This window comes from Phoca vitulina, unplaced genomic scaffold (genome assembly GCF_004348235.1).
Source record: "Phoca vitulina isolate PV1807 unplaced genomic scaffold, GSC_HSeal_1.0 scaffold1, whole genome shotgun sequence".
NCBI lineage: Eukaryota > Metazoa > Chordata > Mammalia > Carnivora > Phocidae > Phoca > Phoca vitulina.
In genome coordinates, this window is record NW_022589704.1 from 11,627,961 (window position 1) to 11,649,122 (window position 21,162).

Here is a 21,162-nt window from a genome sequence, read left to right on the forward strand (position 1 = left end):
ACACTCTCTTGATAGAGCTGCCAACAAACTGGGCTAAATTTACTTAGGTTGTAAAAGACTAACCGGTACAATATTCTGATTTAATAATTAAAGTTTTTGTCTTTGCATTTTAGGGCTTAAATCGAACACTTCGCACATCATTCTGCATCAGTAAATACATTAGCTACACACTAACATATTAAAGGCTATAATAATCAATATTTAGAATTATAATCTTAGAGCAACAATGTCAATAAACTAAATCCAAATTCACGACAAAAGTTTGACGGATTTTTGTCCACTAAAAATTATAGAAAGGTTACTTCCTTTGAGAGAAATAATTTTGTCAGAAACAAGTGATAGGAACTATTTATTTAAAGTTCTAAAAGTACAAGTATTTCCTGTCCATACATGTGAAATCAGGTGGTCATTTATAAAGTAGTCAAGCATAAACTAATTTCAGAATAGCTGCAAAGAATTCTTAGGAGGGAATGCACAGAAGGTTGAGTATGAAAACAGTCAACAAGATCTCTGCTGATTCTAAGATTCTACGCATGATCATATGAAAATTGGAATATGATAACAAATGAAAAAAACTTACAGGTTCCTCAATTGTAACTTAATGAGAAAAAATATTGTAGAAAGATAAAAGATGAAATTAAGTCTTTATCAATACTAGTAAAGATATTTATTTCATCAAAAACCAACATCAAAAGCACACTTGGATTTCTGGTTGTTTCTCAAAAGAAGTTAAAGTTCCAAAGAGTAGTAAGAAATTTAACTTATTACTTTTCTGTATTTATTTGGTAATCCTTCATAAATACCAAAAACAGAACAGGAATTATTTTTAAAACTGTTGACCACTTTGGGCAGTATATGTATAGATTAAATGCCCTTGATTAACATTTATTTCCATCTACAGTTGAACCAAATGATTAAATCACAAATGACCAAAATTACCCTAGTTAGAAGCAATAAATACTTTAGCAATTTTTTCTTTTTTAAAGCTTCAAGTGGTCTTGCAGGTGTTTTTTTACGAATAAATTTAAGAACAAAAAAGAATAAGCCCATTTTAGCAATCAGCCTGATGCTAGCTGGAACTTCTACCACTGACTGGCATCAGCTGTGGAAGGAAACAGTGCTTTTAGGATTTTCATCTCTGTCCACTCATCCACCCAACCAAGGTGTAGTGACTTTTTGTTTTGACAAGTGAACTATTGTGAAAAACAAAAAAGTAAACATATTGCTAAGGCACTGGGATTATTAAAGCAAATGTTATAATATTAGTAATTTAATAGAAATGTACTTTGATAATAAATTGATCCAAGTAATGTTATAAAACAGCAAAATCTCAACTTTATCTTTTTCTTTTACAAAAGATTAGGAAACTTTGAAGAAAGCACTCATGTTTACCATATCATTTCATCAGTAATAGATCCACCTCATGCCTATATGAAATCTTACTACATGAATGTTAAGTAAACAACACTAGCCAATGTGAGAACTAAAATTTAAATGAAAATTTATTTGGCATAACTATGTCATTATTAAAAGATCAGTCCAAAGTCAAGTACCTCTTTCCCCAAGGGTTTTCACAGGAACAATGTTTCTCAAACTGTGAGGGTATAACCTCTTTGGTGAGGCTCCAACCTCTTCCAAAAAAACAGTAAAAGTAAAATCATGAAAAGGGGGAGAAAAAATTTTCATGGAAACACAAATTTTGTACCATTTCTCTTGAAAACATTTTTTTTTTAAGATTTTATTTATTTGACAGAGACAGAGACTGAGAGAGAGTGAGAGAGAGCACAAGCAGGGGGAGCAGCAAGCAGCGGCAGAGGGAGAAGCAGGCTCTTTGTGGAGCAGGAGCCTGATGTGGGGCTCAATCCCAGGACCCTGAGATCATGGCCTGAGCCGAAGGCAGATGCTTAACCAACTGAGCCACCCAGGTGCCCCATTTCTCTTGAAATTTTAAATAGAAAACTTTAATTTTTTGCCACTGTCTAAGGCAATTTCCTGGTTCCTAGAAGCATAATAAGAGAACTAGAATAAGAGAAAAATCAACTTCTGTGATGAACTGCATTGGCTGTTGAATTCCTATACAGCAGGCTGAAATATCTCCACAAGAGGTCAGTCACTCCCACACCTTGTTCTGTCACACTTATAGAAAGAATGGGTTTAAATGATCTCAAAACATTCTTCTAAGCATTATTTTAATCTATGGAATTAAAAAAAAAACTTAATGACAAAACACTCTTAAACCCCATTCTCCTTCTGGATGAAAATAAGGCAGACACCAAACCTGGTTAAGTTGAATCTATAGAGAACTAATATGCCAACGAAAGCAAAAAAAAAAGAAAATAAAAGAGGATGCTTGGTCCTTATGTGCAAATTATTCCATTTTACTTTCACCGTTATACTCCAAATCATACATAACTTCCTTAATTGGTCTAGTTGTCTTTTTCTTAACAAAGTGTATGATGACAGTTCGAGAAATCCTAAAACCCAGGTACTGAAAAGCCAGACAGTAAGAGCATTAGGGTATTATGTGATGATAATTACTTAGCGAAATATTAGTATAACACAAGCCTGCAAAATCAAAACAACTGCTAGTTGTGAAAAGCACAGCAGATAAAATCTTACGTGTACTCCGGTGCAGAAATCGGTGCCTGGAACCTTGAAATTTTATTTCTTGGGGCAGAATCTGATCTGTGCCACCTTAAATAATAATTATGCTTCTTTTACATATTCAGCTTTTATAACAGAAAGAAAAAGCTAGATACAAGTCTACTGGTCAGAATTCATTTTTGTGTCAATAGCGGACAATAATCAATCCTACTAACTCTTGAAAGCAATTAAGAAAACAAAGGCCAGTGCTCCTGCTCTTATGTCTGTACGAACTTCTACTCTTAAAGCCAAGGAATAAAATAAAATGGAGGCAGGCAAAGGTTCATGCACAATGACACAATTAATTTTACATTACAAAGAAGAGACTAAAATAGGCAAAGACAGCAAAAGTTTAATAACTACATTAGTGGAAGTAAAACGTAGCTGTTTTACATCAACAATTTCTTCGTTACCACATTACCAACACTGAATATATAATAAAGCTCATTATATAAAATTCCTAACGTTAATTACATATAGAAGGCTTACAAATGAATTCAATTATAAATTTTAAAATTAATAGTGGTAGGGGAAGAAAAAGCAAGGTTACATTATTAACAAAAAGATGGTCAAGCATCTTTCCATAACATGGCAACATACATAATAAAAAAGTATGGTTAATCTAAGTATGGTAATATAAGAATTTCACTGTGAAAATGTAGTTAAATATGCATGTTATTTTTACCACCAAAAATTAAAACATGAGATTTTCAGTTTTATTAAACATCTAGAAAGTGCCATTAAGGCAAGTGAAACACAAAAAGAAAGCAAACATTAGTTAACTCTGTTAATCTTCTCTGTCATAAGGAACTTAGGTTATTGGTAAACTACAAAAATACCTATGAACTAATCATCTACTCTAAATTATACCTCTCTAGGCTGGTTTTCAAACATAGTAAAGCTGTTTCCTTTCTCTTCAACTCAACTCAGCTACCGATAGTTACTTAAAAACCAAAAGTGATGCTATACTAAAATAGTCCTGTTTTTATCTCACTAGTGTGAAATTTCAAGTTTATTAGAGACCTAAATAATAAACCACATCTTCATATAACAGAAAAGTTTATTAGAACCCTTTGCTACCTTGAAAAATATTACAAATAGAAAATAACAAAAGCCCTTTGGTGTATGCTTAATCATTCTGATAGGTACTAAATATCCAGAAGCTATCCCAGCCATCAACTAGGTAGCCTTTTTCCTATTTGTGTAATATATCTGGAAATATTCTAGAAAAATGGATTTCATGGACCAGCTGACATCCCTGACAACCAGGTATCTTCAGAGAAACATAACTACCGTAAAAAATTGTCATATTAATGGTTGAACTTTTCAGATATTTCCTGAAGAAGAGACATGTTCATTTTCACTTACTGTCTTCCTATATAACCCTTCAGAATAACTAGAACTACTTTGGGAGACATTTCAAGATTTTCCAAGAAATCAGAGCAGTTACAGCTCTCCTTTGCACCTACCACAAGAGAAGAAAGAGCCTAATCCCATCAAAGCCCCTTCTGCATCCGTATATTCTTCAGTCAGTTCCAAACTAGAACTTGATGTGGTTTAACACAAATGGTATATTGTACTGTGCTCTACTTTATCTGTATATACATTTAAGTGTTTCGCTTTTATCTAGATTTGCAAACTCTGAGAGAGATGTACCATCTCCTGATTCTGTTGCAGTTCCCAGAGAAGCTAACAGGATGCTTGGCATCAAATATGGTTCATGATGAATGAGTTCATGAAAACTGACCAAAAATGTAATGAGGAAGATATATTAATTTACATAAACAATCTAAATCATCTATTTAAAAAAGCTACAATCACCAATGGATTTGACACTTAAAATTCTGAACAGATTAGATTTTAAAGGGATATTTTATCTGTAAAAATCCATTAATTTTAATGAAACAACAAAAAAATCTGCCTGATCTAAAACATCTTATAGCGGGGTAGCTTTAAGATCACAGTATGATAATATAACCAAATAAAAAAGAAAAGTTTAAACAAACAGCCCTTTATACAACATACTTGTATTTTTGGAAGATGAAATGGATCTAACAATTCAATGACTCAGTAGGCAGAGAGCTAAACAATAACCCAAGGAAAGTAAAACAATTCCACTTGCCTAAGCTACATTGTTTACCATGGCTCTTTAGAAGCAGAGCTGGAAGGGCTGGTTCACAATCTGAGGACAAATTGAATAACTTGAAAATAAAGACACTTGCTTAGAGTGTTTTCCTTTTGTTTTGTTTTTTCAACCTACATGCTAAACATTTTTGAAGGTTGCACAGAACTGAGCACTTACATTTATCAATCTCTCTTAAGTATACTTTATAAGCAATTCCCCAAATAAGTAAATCATACTTCTAGAATTCTGCCATACACATAAAAGAGGATATTGCTACTGGAAACTTCTCACAGCATATTTTAAGGCTATAAAAATAACTGCAAAAATGTAAAATTGATGTAAATGTAAAATAGATTTCAAACACTTAAAAGCAAATTATTTACTTTTTTCTTAGGTTCTTAGGCAGGAAACACATACTTCCCCCTTTTTTTTTTTTTTCATATTTGGGAGTAAAAAAAAGAATTATATAGAAAAAGACGGGAGAATACATGGAGAAAACTAATGAAGGAGATACACTGCTCAGTGGTTCTACTCACATGGAGTCAGCTCTGACCAGCTGTCCGTTTTGGCGAACAGCATTTTCACTCATAGAGCGCTCTCTTTTTAGCCTGCCAACTGCACGGATCTGTGGGGCACAAAGAAAGGGAGAGGAATAGAAAATATTCTTAGTAGCCTAGTAGCTACTTAGCATCAAAAGAACCTTAATCCAAGGTTATTCACAAAATTTACAGAGAACATAACCAAGATTGCTGCCAAGCATGAGTACTAAAGACAGGTTAAAACAAAACAAAACAAAACAAAAACCACCTACTCATAATGCAGATAAACTTAGGAATGCTTCTTTACCTACTGAAAAAAACTACTTCTGGTTTCTATTTTTTTTTTTTATAAAGATTTATTTATTTATTTATTTATTTGACAGAGAGAGAGAGACAGCGAGAGAGGGAACACAAGCAGGGGGAGTGGGAGAGGAAGCAGGCTTCCCGCGGAGCAGGGAGCCCGATGCGGGGCTAGATCCCAGGACCCTGGGATCATGACCTGAGCCGAAGGCAGACGCTTAACGACTGAGCCACCCAGGCGCCCCTGGTTTCTATTTAAGTATCAATCTTACTTGGTACAATTATATTTTTATTTATTGTAATTCATATAATACATTTATATTAAGAACAATTTACAACAGTTTTTAAAGGCATGTATATTATAGGAAATGGCATGTAGTTGTATTACAAATAAATGTTCCAGGCTTCTGGCGTTGAAACAAATTCAGATTTGGTTGGATATTTGAAAACTAGACCAAAAAAAGCCTTGGTACTAGCTTAAAGGTTTTGGCATTCCAGAAATGGCCACAATCTCCCATCCCACATGCTCTTCTTACAGAATATATCACTGACCTTCTCCATTAAGGGATAGGATTTATGTTCCCTTCCTTTGAAATTGGTTGGACTGGTGACTGCTGTAGAGATGATGCAATGTGACTTCTGAGACTAGGTCATAAACAGCAATAAGGCTTCTGCCTTTCTTCCCTAAGCCGTTCATGTTTGGAACGGGGGCACCATGATGTGAAGATGCCCACGAGTCACATGGAAAGGCCATGTGTAGGTGCACCCACCAGCAACTGAGCCAGTATCACCAGACATGGGAGTAAACCGTCAGATGATCGTAGACTCAGGCTGTAGAGTCATCCAGAGTCATCCCCAGCTTTGAGACTTCCTAGCTTAGACCCAGATGTTGTAAAACAGAAACAAGCTTTCCCCATCATGTCAGCTGCAAATTCCTCACACACAGAATCCGGGTCCATGAGCAAAATGAAATTTTGGTTCTTCCTTTTTGTTTTAAGCCACTTCATGTGGGTTATTACAGAGCAATTGGACAATGGTAATCACTAACTTTTCTGTTTAGGGGTTTTTTGTTTTTAACTAGAAACAGCCATGGCAACTTCATGGTTTTTTTTTAAAAAGTAAACTTTACTATAAAGGACAATTGGTATGTGAACCAAGGGACTTGAAAGTTAAGATTTTAAAAAACACAAATCAGTACCTAGTGATGATGTTTTAAAAACCTGAGAGTAGATTACCAGGTTACAAGCACCTTCGATGGAGAATAAATCCAGATTCCATGACAACAAAATTTAAAACCACACTATACAGTACATAATTTCAGAGCATGGTTTAAATTCGGTTATGGGCTATGAAACACTTAACCACTTGAGCAAAAGGAAAAAAACACTTCTAGAAACAAAAAAGGAGTCAGTTTGGAGCTTACTAGGAACTCTTTACAGTTAAACCAAAAATAAAAATTACTTTAAAGCAATATATATGTGTGTGTTAAGTTATATACAACTTAAATATATATATATAACTTAACAATATATTGTTATATATGCATATATATATACACATATATATTGGTATTATATATATGTATATAGCTTAACACCTCCTCAATCAAGTACACTTGATTCAGAAAACAGTACTGGGGTGATCTGTGAGAATCCCAATGATCCCTGCCTTCCTACCTACTGCACACCTGTGCTCGCTTTCCCTAGAGAACAGCTCTTCCATGTTGCAGGGATCAAGACGAATTCTCTACTATTTCTGCTGTTGTGTTTTGAGAACTAAGATTTAAGCAGGACAGGAAGTGACAGAAGACAAATTATGTCTACGACTTCAACACAGCCTGGAAACTAGAGGATCCTAAGCCTGTTACTTTCACCATCTGAAATCTGATTTAAAGATAACTTACCAGGAACACTAAACTTGATACTACTGCCATAATGGAGGGAAAAAGCAACTTCAGACAAAAACATACATTTGTCATGCCTTCTAATATGACCAACTTGTATCCTATAATACCAAAGTGCATGGACACAGCCTGAGGTGATAAGGAACATATCTTTTAAAAACTTCCATGCTTTAGTTCAGTCATGGTGGTGGTTTTTTCAATCCAAGGTTTTTATTTATTTTTAAAAATTATTTTTTTCCAGCTTTATTGAAATCTAGTTGACAATTCAATTCATTCAGACCCGACCGGCACTGATTACCCATTTAAAAACTTGTATTCAGTCCGGAAGCTGAGAAAGTTTCCCAGCTTCAGGTAACCTCCTGTAGGTCTCAGGGTCTTCTGTGTCTGATAATAGGCTTAAAATTCCTCCCTCCTCATTTATACTGCCTAATCAATGCTAAGAACACTAAGAACTGTCATGATTTGGTTATTTTGCAGTTTCTTACCCAGATCAGTTTACCGCTCAGTTCCTTTATTAGTTTCCTGCGGGTAGAATCATCAAGCAATGGTCATGTCCCAGAGTTGCCTTCCAAGTACAGATTAGGTATACTGAAAGGGTTCATCAACTTCCTCTCTACCAGCCAAGCCTCCAGATTTTATAAACCCTGTCTATGCAAGGGGATTATCTGCATCATGCTTTAAGCCCTCTCCATGGGTTCCCTTGGGTTCTTCAAGACAGTTTAGGAATCCAAGTGCAGTTACTTTCTGCAAACTTATTCCTCGTATCAGACAACATTTTAGACAACAATTTCTATAGCCTTCTTCATAAGCCACCTTCTTGTAGTCTCCTTTCTTGCCATAGACCAGTGGTTCTCAACTAGGGATGATTTTGCCCTCGGGGACATTTGGCAATGAATGGAGAGAATTTTTCCTTTATTTTTATTGTGATAAACTACACATAACATAAAATTCACCATTTTAAACTACTATACAATACAGTGTATTTGACGCATTCAAATGTGTAACCGTCACCTCTACCTAGTTCCAGAACATTTTTATCACCCCAAAAGGAAATCCTATAATGATTAAGCAGTCATTCCCAATTCCCCTTTTCCTCAATCCAGCGGATTTGGGGGGCCAGGAAGCAGGGCCTCTAACTGAAAGCATGCTATGATTGATACCTTTCCTCTCACATGACGATACTCATACCTTTCATTATTCTCTGCTATTAAGAACTTATAACCACTAATCTGCTTTCTGTCTCTATAGATTTGCCTATTCTGGATATTTCATGTAAGTGAAATCATAAAATACATGGCCTTTTCTGTCTGGCTTCTTCGATGTAGCATAATGTTTTCAAGGTTCATCCACGTTGTATAATGTATAAGTACTTCATTCCTTATTATGGCTGAGTAATATTCCACTATATGGATATACCACATTTGGTGTACCTATTCTTCAGTTGATGGACACTGGGGTTATTTCCACCTTTTTTAGCTATTAGAGACATTTCTGATTTTCATGACTTGGAGGATTCCACTGGTATCTAGTACACAAAGATCAAGAATGCTGTCAAACATTCTACAATGCAAAAGGACAGCCTTCACCACAACAAAGAATTATCCAGTCTAAAATGTCAACAGTGCTGAGGTTGAGAAACCTTGGCATATGCTGTAAAATGACTACTACAGAGTCAATGATTCAGGGGATCTCACTTGATAGGTTCTGACTAGCATCTGAATGAATCATCAATGTAGCACTCAGGGCCTTACTGCCCTCCTCTTTCAATCCATCTTCTAGAAGCTACTAGAATTCTGGTTCTTTTTCCTTTCTCCTCTAGTCAAGAGGTTGATTGTCTTGAAGGCTGCCGGACCCTTCCGTGGACTTGAAATACAGATCCTCGTCTTTGCTTTCCTTTCAATAGACAGCTGGTACTAATGTCTGAAACGCCTCTCTTGCATCTCAGGATTTGGCTCCTGCCACAGGATCTTAACTTTTATAACAATAATATTTAAACATACAAGCCTTTAACATAAATTAGAACATGTGCTAAACATACTACACACATTATTATAGTTAATTCTCACAATAATCTTAAGCACTTGGCATTATTCTTATCTTTCTTTTAGAGATGAGCCTTGGAATTGTTAAGTAAGTTACCCAAGGTTATGTCATTAGTAAGTAGCAAAGTAGGCCTTCAGAATTAGGTCTCATTCTCAGCCTAAGTTTTTCACTCCAGTGCTATGTACTTTGGGCATTTATCACTTTTGACTAAATGTACTCCTACTACTGCAGGAGTAAACCCCATAGGTCTATTGAGGGCAATCCTGGGAAAGTAATCACTCAAGAAAGTGCCTGACTTGTTTTCACTCAGTTCTTCTCACCAAGTAGACAGTTAAGTATCTAAAATAGTGGGAGCAGAAAGATCAAAAGGAAAACAAAACTCGAAGCGTATTCTCTCCTGGTAGAATCCTCACTCCAAGATATTATTATCCATAGCAGTAATTTCAACTGGGAACTTTTGGGGGGCCAGGAAGCAGGGCCTCTAACTGAAAGCATGCTATGATTGATACCTTTCCTCTCGCATGACAATACTCATACCTTTCATTATTCTCTGCTATTAAGAACTTCGTATCTTGTGTGTGTGTTGGTGTCTTTCCCTCACTCATGCCACCATGCGGGAACTCTATCTCACCACACAGGGTCTTACACAAAAGCTCAAATAATGTTTGTAAATAAATACAATTCTACAAGTATCTCAGTGCCTTTTCACCATGTGAACACTCAAATTTAGTGCTTTTCACCAAGCATATATCTAGAATGTCCAAACTGGCACCTATATTACCTCAGTTACCTCAGCAGAAACTTTCAACCTAAGAATAGGCCATCCCCGGCACCAGGACACTGCACTCCCCTGGGTTATGTGGATACTTTACCCTCGTCGGTAAGGACTAACATGAACAATGACACACAGGCAGTTCCACTCTCAATAAAAACACGTTTGCACATTGTCTTATACTAGCTTCATGACAACACAGAAGTTCAGAAGCTACAGTGTAAAAGCTGCAACTCTAAGTATCATCACAGAAAAGAAATTTTACAAGATTGGCCCTGAATCAATGGGAGAGGCAAGATCTGAACTTTGCTACTAACACCTCATTAGTCCAAGCTGCCATATTTAGGTCAACAGGGCTATTAATGTTACAAGGTACATTAACTCAGTCAGGCTTTTCAGCAAGCAGGGAGACGAGGTGGTATCAAGGAAAAAAAGAGCTTTCCTCGCCCTGTTCGCCAGACTTCTTTTGTAACAAAGTGACGCATTAGTTTTCTATGCTAAACTCCCAACTCTTTCAGTATTGCTTAAGGTATAACCCCTGGCCGTAACTCCTAGACCATGTGAATGTTAATAATTTCCACAAAACTTCCATTTTCCTGAAACATAACATTTAAATTTTAAAAAATTATTTGGGGTATCTATATACCAGAATTTATAGTAAGCAATGGTCCATGTGGAAGGCTTTCATTACATATTGCTAATGTAGGATTTATAGCTTTCAATCCTCTTTACCTTTTGCTTTTGTCTATATTATTTCAAATTCAGTTGATGTTAAAACTCTACTTACTTCTTCATTTTGAGGGGTTGGAGGAGGTCTTTCTAAATCCAGAAAATCTAGTGGTCTTTCACTTAGTGTAAGTACACGAGGTGGTGTTTTTAGTGCCAGAGGTTTAAAGGGAGTTGACTGAATAAGGTCAAGATCTGCTGGTCTTGAAAATGGAATGTCTTCATTATTTCCTGGGAGTAAAAAAAAAAAAGGAAAGGAGGGAGGTTTTAAAAGACAGTGGTTTTATTAAAATGTATCTGCCACTACACATCCCCTACAATGACTAAAATTAAAGACTGACAGTACAAAGTGTTGGCAAGGATGTGGAGCGATGGAAACTCTCATACACCACTGTTGGGAACATAATATGTACAATCAATTTCAAAAACAGCTTGACAGGTTTTCATAAAGTTAAACATAACTTATGGTATAATCTAGCAATTCCACTCCTAGAAATACGAAAACACACATCTCTACAAGAACTTGTACTTTAATGAAGCTTTATTCCTAACAGACCCAAACAAGAAACAACCCAAATCTCCATCAATAGGTGAATTCACAAACAAATTGTGGTATATGCAAATAGTGGAATAGGACTCAGCAATAAAATGGAATGAACAACTGATACAAGCAAGAACAGGAAAGAATTTCAAAAAACATTACACTAAGCAAAAGCCAGACCCAAGAGTATGAACTGTATCATTCCATTTATATGAAACTCTAGAAGAGATGAATCTAGTCTCTGGTTATAGAAAGGAGATTATGGTTGCCTGGAATTGAGGGGGGAGGAACTTAAGGAGATGGGGCACAAGGAAACCTTTCAGGGTAATGAAAATGTTCTATATCTAGACTGTGGTGGAAGGTCACAGGAGTACATGCATTTGTCAAAACTCATCAAGCTTCACACTTAAAAATTACATGTATTTTATGTATGTAAATTATGTCTCAATTAGTTGAATTAGTAAAAAATACTGTCTGAAATTTCAGGCGATTATAATAAAACTTTTGAAAATAATGTAAAGTTGTATTTCCCATCCCCTTTTCTAAATAGTATTTTGAAAAACCCAGAAGTTTTCATAAAAATACATAAAACAAAGACTTATCAGATAACTTTATAAACAAATGTAAAATACCTGCTACAACAATCCTCTCTGGAACCTGCATAATGACACTAGCGTTTGGAACTCCTTCTTGGAATCCTTGTTCCAGGTCAGCATTTGGTGGTGCTACCTTTAATTTCTCCGGGACCCTCATTTGCTGACTAATACCTTCGGTGTATTCCATTTCATACTGAATTCGACTAATCTCCGCCATCTCAGCAGCAGTGGGAGAAGGAAATGCTGCCCCACTCACTCTGTGGGCAAAAATTTAAAGACGGGGTGACTGTTAAAATGTCAGTCTTCTTTACGAAGTGAAGTTAGAAGACAATACCTTGTAGGAAGCGCAAAAGGAGACTTCTCATTTGTGAGTAGTGACATACAAAGGAAAAGTAAAAGACTGAAGAAAATGTTTTCCTCAACATAATGCCTTCTCACTTATCAGCTGAAATGGCACCCTAAGGATATTGGTTAAAAGCAAAATTTAAAATTATTGTATAACCACAAAACAAATGTGCACACACATATACACTACCTTTCTCTCTGCATAGCTATGCATGCAGCTTATAAATCAAAAATGAATGAAATAAAACTTAAATTAAAATTTCCTAGTTAATAATTTGAGGGAAAGCTGCTAGGATTTTATAAAAATAAATTAGGAATTGCTGTCATGCATGAAAAAAATAAAACCTTTTAATGATGAAAATCAAATTCATAAAGTAAATAAGGCTAATTCTAAATTTATTTAAAAAATGTATTCCCCTGAAAAATCACAAGATACAAATTCAAACTTCTCTTACTGAATGTATACCTGGTGACTGAGATGCAATGAACACCAAATATAGAATATGTAGCAATGAATCCTTCCTGGATGCATTCGTTTCGTGGGATTAAAAGCTTCACATTAACCTGTATTTAATTTCATATTTACATGTATATTTTTTAAATAGCATGACATGCCTTAATGGGGAAAGACAGTACAAATGCACTGAATAACTTTCTAAATTAGAGAAGGATCCATGCTTCAGGAAAATGCAGAGGAAAGTTACCCCCAAATACAAAATGTTGAAAGAAGTGTAAAAGAGCATGGTTAGCCGATGGCAATCAGCTTTAAAGCCACTATCTCTCAAGCCTACAGCACCAGCTCAACTGAATAAAATGTCACTGACCTTCCTAGGGGTGTGTCACTGCTTGTTCTTTTACTCATTTTTAATACAGTAAATACACGTCTAGAATAGCTATTAAGATACTGCTACCCTGTAGTTGAGTTTACTTTATACAACAATTCCCCTACAGATCTGAACTTTTTTGGAGGTGTACATAACAACACGGACACTGCTTTTCCAGCTGTAAAAAAGAAAGAATAAAAATCAGTATTTCAACAATTCATTCATTAAAAAAAAACCATGAATAAAAGTAAATATCTACTTAAAATTATCTCTAAGACTTGATTTACAAAACCAATTTTCATATTTCTCCCAGAGTTATTCTATACCTCAAAACTCATAAAGATGATTTTACACACAGTCACTATTTTATGATTTCCCAAACAGGATAATCAAACGTATATAAATATATGAAGTCAGAGTAAAAAAAAAAAAAAAAAAAAAAATTTGCCATAAGACTCCTTTAATCATTATATTCTGAAAGGGGAAAAAGTCCTTTTCTTTTTTAAGGCTTAAGTACAATACAAGGAAGAAATCATGAAGAGAATGTAAAGGGCAGAAGTAAATATATCTGACATAACCTAAAAAATTGATGTATAAGTAATGGTTTCCTTAAAAGGAAATGACTTCAAAAGCCAAATTACACTGAATTTTCAGCAAAAGATATTATATATAAATCAAGGGCAATAAAAAGTAAAGACGGTATAAAGGTGAGTCATACCTAGGGTATTTCCTAAACTCCATGTCAGAGATGTGTTACAACCCTTGAACTACCTCAATAAGATGCTTAGGAGAGTTCTTGGAGGTTGCTCAGAGTGCTAAGCCCTGACAACTGGTTAATTATGACTGCTAAATTGCTTCCTTTATTCTTTACCAAAATGTGTGAATTTTAAGGATCTGGCATGCAGATGGTTTAAAGACTAAGAAAATAGATTCAAAAGACAAAATTTTTACTCACAAATGTGTACCAACTACAGCTTGCTATTTGGCACTATCTGCTTCTGTGCTTCATATTAAATCCTTTAACTCGCTTCAATGTGCCTGTGCTGGATTTAGAGCCACTTTTGTCCCTAGGGGAGAAAAATAGGAGCTCATTGAAAACCTACATGATACCAACATTAGGGATTCATTGCTGGAAATCCTCTACATGATAAGTCACCAAAGATACACAACCTTATATTAAGAAACCAATACAACACAGAAAAAATTAACAAGCTTACCACCAATTTTAGTCCCACGGACAGGGCCCTACAATCATTCATTAGTTAATGCAAGATAAGATAAAGAACTGTCATCATTTCTGATTTGAATTCAGGAAGATGTGACAGATGAAAAATATTTAAGTTTGAAAGACTCTTAATACTTATGTGTATATAGATATATATTAAGGAGGAAAAAATGCATTTTGGCTAAATTTTCATTCAGCTATTTTCATGCAATACTTGATTTAATTTCATATTTATTTCATTCCCAACTTTCAGTCAGTATTTGAATTTGAACCAGTAATATATGCACATGGTACAAAGCACACAAGAACATTCAGAGAAAACACAGTGTCCCACCAGACGCTATCCTACAACCACCTAGGTCCCCATAGGCAATCTCTATTATAATTTTTGTGCATCTTTCTAGAGGAGAAACTCCTCCAATACTTGTGTGTAGATGAAGCACAATAAAAGCTTATATTCAGATATGATATTGAAAAGAGGTATCTCAAAATAATTATAGTCTTGGGACATTATAAATTCAAGTTTTATAATAAACAAGGGACACAAATAACCAGAACATTATCTCCCTGAAATGTGCTGTTCTCCCCACTCCATTTACTGCATTTCAGTCATATTGACTTTCCACCAATACATCATCCCATGAGTGTCAAAATTTCATTAGTTTCATTCTATAGCAGCATCTTATGAGAATCTGTCAGCCTGTAAAATATCACAGACTTAGATCATAAAGATAGATGCTGAAAAGACAACCTCTAGAAAAAGCCAAATTTTCCTGTAGCCTATTTGAGCTACTTAAATTTAAAAAGTAAATAGAGGGGCGCCTGGGTGGCTCAGTCTTTAAGCATCTGCCTTCGGCTCAGGTCATGATCCCAGGGTCCTGGGATGGAACCCCGCATCCGGCTCCCTGCTCAGCGGGAAGCCTGCTTCTCCCTCTCCCACTCCCCCTGCTTGTGTTCCCTCTCTCGCTCGCTCTCTGTCAAATAAATAATAAAAATAAAAATAAAATAAAAAATAAAAAGTAAATAGAACTTTTCTAAGATATAACACTGTACTGTCCTAATTAGATCAGAATCTATCTTTTTTCCTCCCTCATTAGACTGTAGCATTTTTGGTATTATCTTTCGGCAATACGTAAAATAAACTTCTCATTTGGAGTTAAGATATTAATTCCAGGGGTTCTGTCATTAGAATCTATTAGGCAGCCAGTACACGATTCTCCGTCATATAATTAAGGAGACAAAATCTCTCTCAGAATCACAGATGATTTTAGACCTCTAATCTCTAAGCCTACAAGTTCCCAAATACCAGTAATTTACCAATTTTATAGTTTTTTCCACATTCCCACAGTGCATTTACTCTCAACCTACATTTAAGTTTTTCTTTAACTCAACTTTTAAACATCTTAAATGTATTTTATTTTTTTACTGCCTTAAACCATACATATATAAATACATGTAACCAAAACATAACTAAAAGAAAAAATCCTCATCCATATATTATTTAGAATCAAGTCAAATTCCACTCCTGGAAAGTGTCCCAAATTTGGGACAAATGATTCAAGCTTGACTTTCTTATTTTCTATATTAGAACACTGGAACCCAGAGAAATCGTCCAGGAAGTCGCAGAAACAACTTGGGTCAAATTGATTGTGGTTGCAAAGATTTATATAATTCTCCAATTATTAAAAAAAAAAAAGTCCGGTTCTTTATCACTTATTGTGTGGACCTAGTTCAAGGTTTTTATATAGGTCACCCTGTTTCCATTCTCTTTTCAAGCAACTATACTTAAAAAATAGGTGCATTAGCAAATCAGGTTGTAGTAATGCAGGATTAATTGTAGTTTGGAAAGAAAAGCCACAAAAACTTGAAAAAAAACACAAATCCACAAATTTTAAAATAAGCTTATGAATCCACAGAAGACAAGTTTCAACAGCAGAAGGGAGGAAAGCAACTGCTAAACTTTGTAATCCTGAAACGAGGCAGCCCTATCGGACAGGAAGGGATAGAACACACAATTTCCTTTTGGAAAGAACAGCTAAACCAATTCCCAAGTGTTTGAAACCAAAAAGATAGCAGGTCCTACACATAATTTAATTACACGGGGAGAAGACTACTAAGTATAACTAAGTCGTTCTAATTCTTTCCAAATCCATTTTCCTGAGGGTTTTTCCTTTGGGATCTCATTAGCCGACGAAACTGACACAGAAACAAATGCTTTTAATCTAGGGAGAGAAAACACTTAAGGTCCTTCAGGTCAAGTCTCTCAGCGGACGGGAGCCTTGAATACAACTGGCTCCACACTGGGGAACAAGGGCTGTGGGGCGTTTCTTATCTGCCGCAATGAAAAGCTGTCACCACTTGGAAAGGGTACTCATGCCTACAGAGCGCCCCTTGCTCTAACGCTGTAGGACGCGGCCCGGGGTGTTCTTGCACCATCCAAGGGGCCTCGTCCTGCAGGTGAAGGTCGGAGGCTCGGCGGAACCGGCGCCCGAGCTTTCCTCCTCCGGCTTCCCGGCTCCTGGAAGGAAATCCGAGGAGCAACTAACTCCCAGCATCCACACCTGGGAGCAAGCGTGCTTACAGACCCACCCGACCCGGGGCCTCCCGCCGCCGACCGGCTTCCAGCACCGCCTTCCTTTCCGAACACACGTATTTCCCACAAAGCAAAAAAAAAACAAACAAAACAAAACAAAAAACTACTTGTCAAGCTGGCTGGCGTCTGGTCCAAGGTCATTCTGAAAGGGGCCAGAGCCTCGGCCGGGAAGGATGAGGGGAAACCCCCAGCAAAGCTCCGCGTTCAAGCTCTCAGGACGCCCCCAGTGTTTCCCCCACCCCCTCCCCCAGACTGTCAAAATGAGACCCCGACCTAGAAAGGTGGGGGCAGGTTAGCCCCAAAACGTTCGCAGGAGCGTGTGCTGCTCTCCTCAGGGACCGAGGAGGCGGCAAGGTCCTGAGGAGGAGGAAAGGCCAGAGCCCGGAGGTCGGGACTCGCGGGGACGCCATGGACCGGCCGGGGCCACCGCGGGCCCCTCCGTCGGCCGGACGGTCACGGCCGCGGCGCTAGGCCCGAGGCCGGCTCGGGCCGCGGGTCGCGGGTCCCGGGTCGGGAAGGCATCAGCACTCACCCCTGGGCCCGCTGGAGGGTCCCCGGCGAGGGCCGCCGCCCGCCGGCTCCCGGGGCGTTCGGCTGGGCGCTCCTAGAGGCGGTTGGCCGAGCGCACTGCGGCGCCGGGGCAAAGCACCGGCCGAAGCGGCCCAAAGCGGGCCGGCAGAGACGCGAGAACGGCCGGGGCTGACCCTTGCCAGGAGCCGTAGCTGAGGCGGGTTCGTGGTCATGTGACGCAGGGAAGGGCGGATGTGAGGCTCACGCACAGGAGCGGGGGCAGTGCGACGGCGATACGGGGACATATTTGTTGAGGGCAAAGTGCGCCAACCGGAGGCAACAACCCTTCCGTGGTATGAGTTTGGTTCACGCTTGAACTTAACTAGAGTTCGTGATCTGTAAGACCCACGTGTTTACAAGGTAAACCTTCGATAGCCAGTTAAAATGACTATTTTTCAGGACTGTTTGCATCAAAATCTCTGTGGCGTGAGGCCTAATACTCTGAATATTTCACCAACACTGCAGGTGATACTCCAATTTTGATTACTGGTCGAGCCCTCTAATTATTAGATGTCTTCTTGACGGTGACCGCTGCCCTGACTGGCTTCACTAATCCCTCACTATGAGAATGCTGGAAAAGGAGAAGTTCGGTTTCACAGTAGTTAGCAGCCTTGTTTAGCTTCGGGAGAGCCCTCTCTGGATCTAACCAGCTAACTAACTTCCCGTGGGAAACTCGGGGCTATGCTCCCCAACATTGGGACAGACTGAAGCCAAATCGCGGGATATTTTGTATGCCTGAACTTTAACAGTCGAACAAGGACATACACATGAGTAGGTACTTCTCTAGAATCTAGAGATATTCCAGAGCGGTTACCATTCTTCAAAATAATTTGGGAAGCACTTTGAGAATTATGTTCTTGGGTCCCTTCGTAATAGTGGCAAACCATTCTTCTGTGAGAATAGATAGATTTTAGGAATGATGCGTCATTCCAAACCAACCTTTTGGGGGAGGATAGAAAGACCAAGCTGGGTAAGCCATCCATAACCAAGACTTGTGGAAATGAGGGCCCTGCTGCTTCCCACACCCTTCCACTTCTTAATTACTTGCAGTTTGCGTTTTACTCCTGCCCCCTCCGCACAAGAAAAACGTTTTGAACAAATGAAGGTTGTGAACCAGTTGCCAGATCCAGTCTTCTCCCTTAATTCTGATCACGCTTAATCTTCCTGAATCATTTGATTCTGTTAAAGGAGTCAGTGTGGTACATGAAACCACCAAACATTGGTAGTAGATTCTCAACGGAAAAAAAAAAAAAAAAAAAAAAAAAAAGAAGGCTTTTTCTCTCCCTTACCTGGAAACTCTGCCCCCTTGTTTTTTGTGATACAGCTTCATGCTGGGTCTTCCATCATTAATGTAGACATTCCTGTTTAGGATTCAATCCATCACTGACTATCTTTGCATCCATAACTGTCTCAAATCTTTTGTGGGGAAAAGGTGGCATATAAATCTAAATAAATTAGCACATACATTTCGTCTCATCCTGTTGCACTAGTTCTAGCCAATTCTTCATAAGTGCCCCTTTAGAGTTTTAATCCTAACAGGGTTTCAAACTCAGATTTTCTCCTTCTTCCCAGTCCAGATACCTTCTCTTGTTTTTTTTTTCAGGTAATGGCAAGATTATTTTCCAATCATCAAGTTTCAAAATTCTGAAGTCATCATTCACTGTTTCCCAAGCCCCCATCCTCAATGCCAACTGCCCACTTTCTCTGTCTGTTCTGTTCCCACTGCTAAATCACTACCCATCATCTGGGCTGATAACCTTTTAATAGGCCTCCCGAGCTCCAATCATTTTTCTCCTCTAATTGTTACCAGAGGTTAAATCCACAAAGAACCTAGTTTCAAAAATTGTGAAATCCCAAATTTGAAGCCCCAGGTTTAAAAGAAATTGATGATTTATAGTTCTCTACAATTCAAAAGTCCATTAACAGCAATCCAGTAATTTTTAAAAACACTTGAAATTATGAAATAGCCTGGCAAGGGCAGTATATAAAATACTGGGCCTTCTAGGTTACCGTTTATATGATCATTCTACTCTTGTCAGAATCTTCACTGCTCTTATACCGGCCAATGAAATACGAGTTCAACCTGGTATTTGAAACTCTAGCTAATATGGCCCTAACTCCTACAATGCCAGTTTATTTACCACTGTGTATGTGTATGCACATGTGATGTTTACATATACAGAGAATACATATATTCCATATATTCCTATCTATTCCATGTATGTTCTTGTACTCTATATATTCTTGACCATTAATTATTCTCTGAGATTGCTTCGTGCTTTCCTAACTACTTACCCTTATCCATAATATTCCTGCTACCTGGAATGCCATCCTGCTTCTGGCCTCCTTCTGCTTCTTGAAATCCTAACTGCCCTTAAAGGACCACCTAAAAATTTCTTCTTTCATAATTATTTCCTGAGGCCTCCAACTTTTGAATCACTATTTGTCATCTCTTACGGCACTTATTCTGTCCAGTGTTATAATTAATCTATGTATTTGCCTTATTTTCTGCCACCAGATTAAGTTCTATGTTTGAGACCAAGGTCTATGTCTCACTCATCTGGATGTCTTCTGTGTAGCCAGATATCTTGAGCATGCTGTAGGTCTCGGGTATAAAGTGATGAGACCTACTTCCTGGTTTGGCTGATAAACCCAATTCCAAAGCAATAGTTTAAAAAGGTTTTGAGCAATGTCAGCATTTTTAGAAAAACTATAGAGTCTACAAACACCTGGAGAGGGTCATATTTTATCTGGATGTTTAGATTTAGCCTGGTTATTCAAAATCAGTTACTTTTTCCTCTGTGTTTGGTTGTTTCTCAGTTTCCAGTAGGCAGAGCTGGAAATAGGATGAGGTGAACTAGGCAGTGTTAGGGCTCTGCAAGTCCCCCATCAGTAGGTTGCTAAGAATCCATTAGAGACTGATCACAATTTTTCCTTCCAAACAGACTTGCAAGTAGAGAGAGAGAGATCACAAATACAATGTTCATCCCTCTACTTGCCAGCAGTAAAAATATGTTCATTTAAAGGTATTAACACATTTTTTTGGCTCAAATGTTTTCAATGTAGATTTTTTGGCCCAATTATTAAAATATTTCTAATATATTTGAGCAACAATCTTCTTTGTCTTCTTAGAACTATTACCCAAGATCACTGTTCAGTTTCTTCCTTTGATAATCTTGATTGGCATTTAACACAGCCTGAAAGTTCCTTACTTACAAAATTTCTTATTTTGTATATTAAAAGCATTCCTCTTTACCATTTTTCTACATTTAAAATTTTATGAATATTTTTCCTTGAATGAGGAATATTTATATTATAAATGGGAAACATTTATCAAAATGTATGACCCATAATTTCTGTAATCTATACGTTTTCTTACTGATTTGTAAAAATTTCTTAAATACCCTAATAGAAAAT

General features: G+C 37.4%; 1 protein-coding gene across 15 annotated transcripts in view; it reads right to left on the reverse strand.

Annotated features, from left to right (window-relative positions):
- Positions 1 to 17,901, reverse strand: part of MFF (mitochondrial fission factor) — a 38,509-nt gene extending 20,608 nt beyond the window's left edge. For 4 of the 15 annotated variants that reach the window (XM_032400964.1, XM_032400955.1, XM_032400928.1 and 1 more), the window contains exons 1-5: positions 17,708 to 17,901; positions 14,313 to 14,424; positions 12,225 to 12,445; positions 11,113 to 11,282; positions 5,305 to 5,393 (exon numbers count right to left, since the gene is read on the reverse strand). In XM_032400964.1, the coding sequence (XP_032256855.1) occupies positions 5,305 to 5,393; positions 11,113 to 11,282; positions 12,225 to 12,405 (440 nt within the window). In that variant the 5' untranslated portion in view covers positions 12,406 to 12,445; positions 14,313 to 14,424; positions 17,708 to 17,901. The other 11 variants (XM_032400945.1, XM_032400936.1, XM_032400903.1 and 8 more) reach the window with 6 other exon arrangements.
- Positions 17,902 to 21,162: the final 3,261 nt, after the last annotated feature.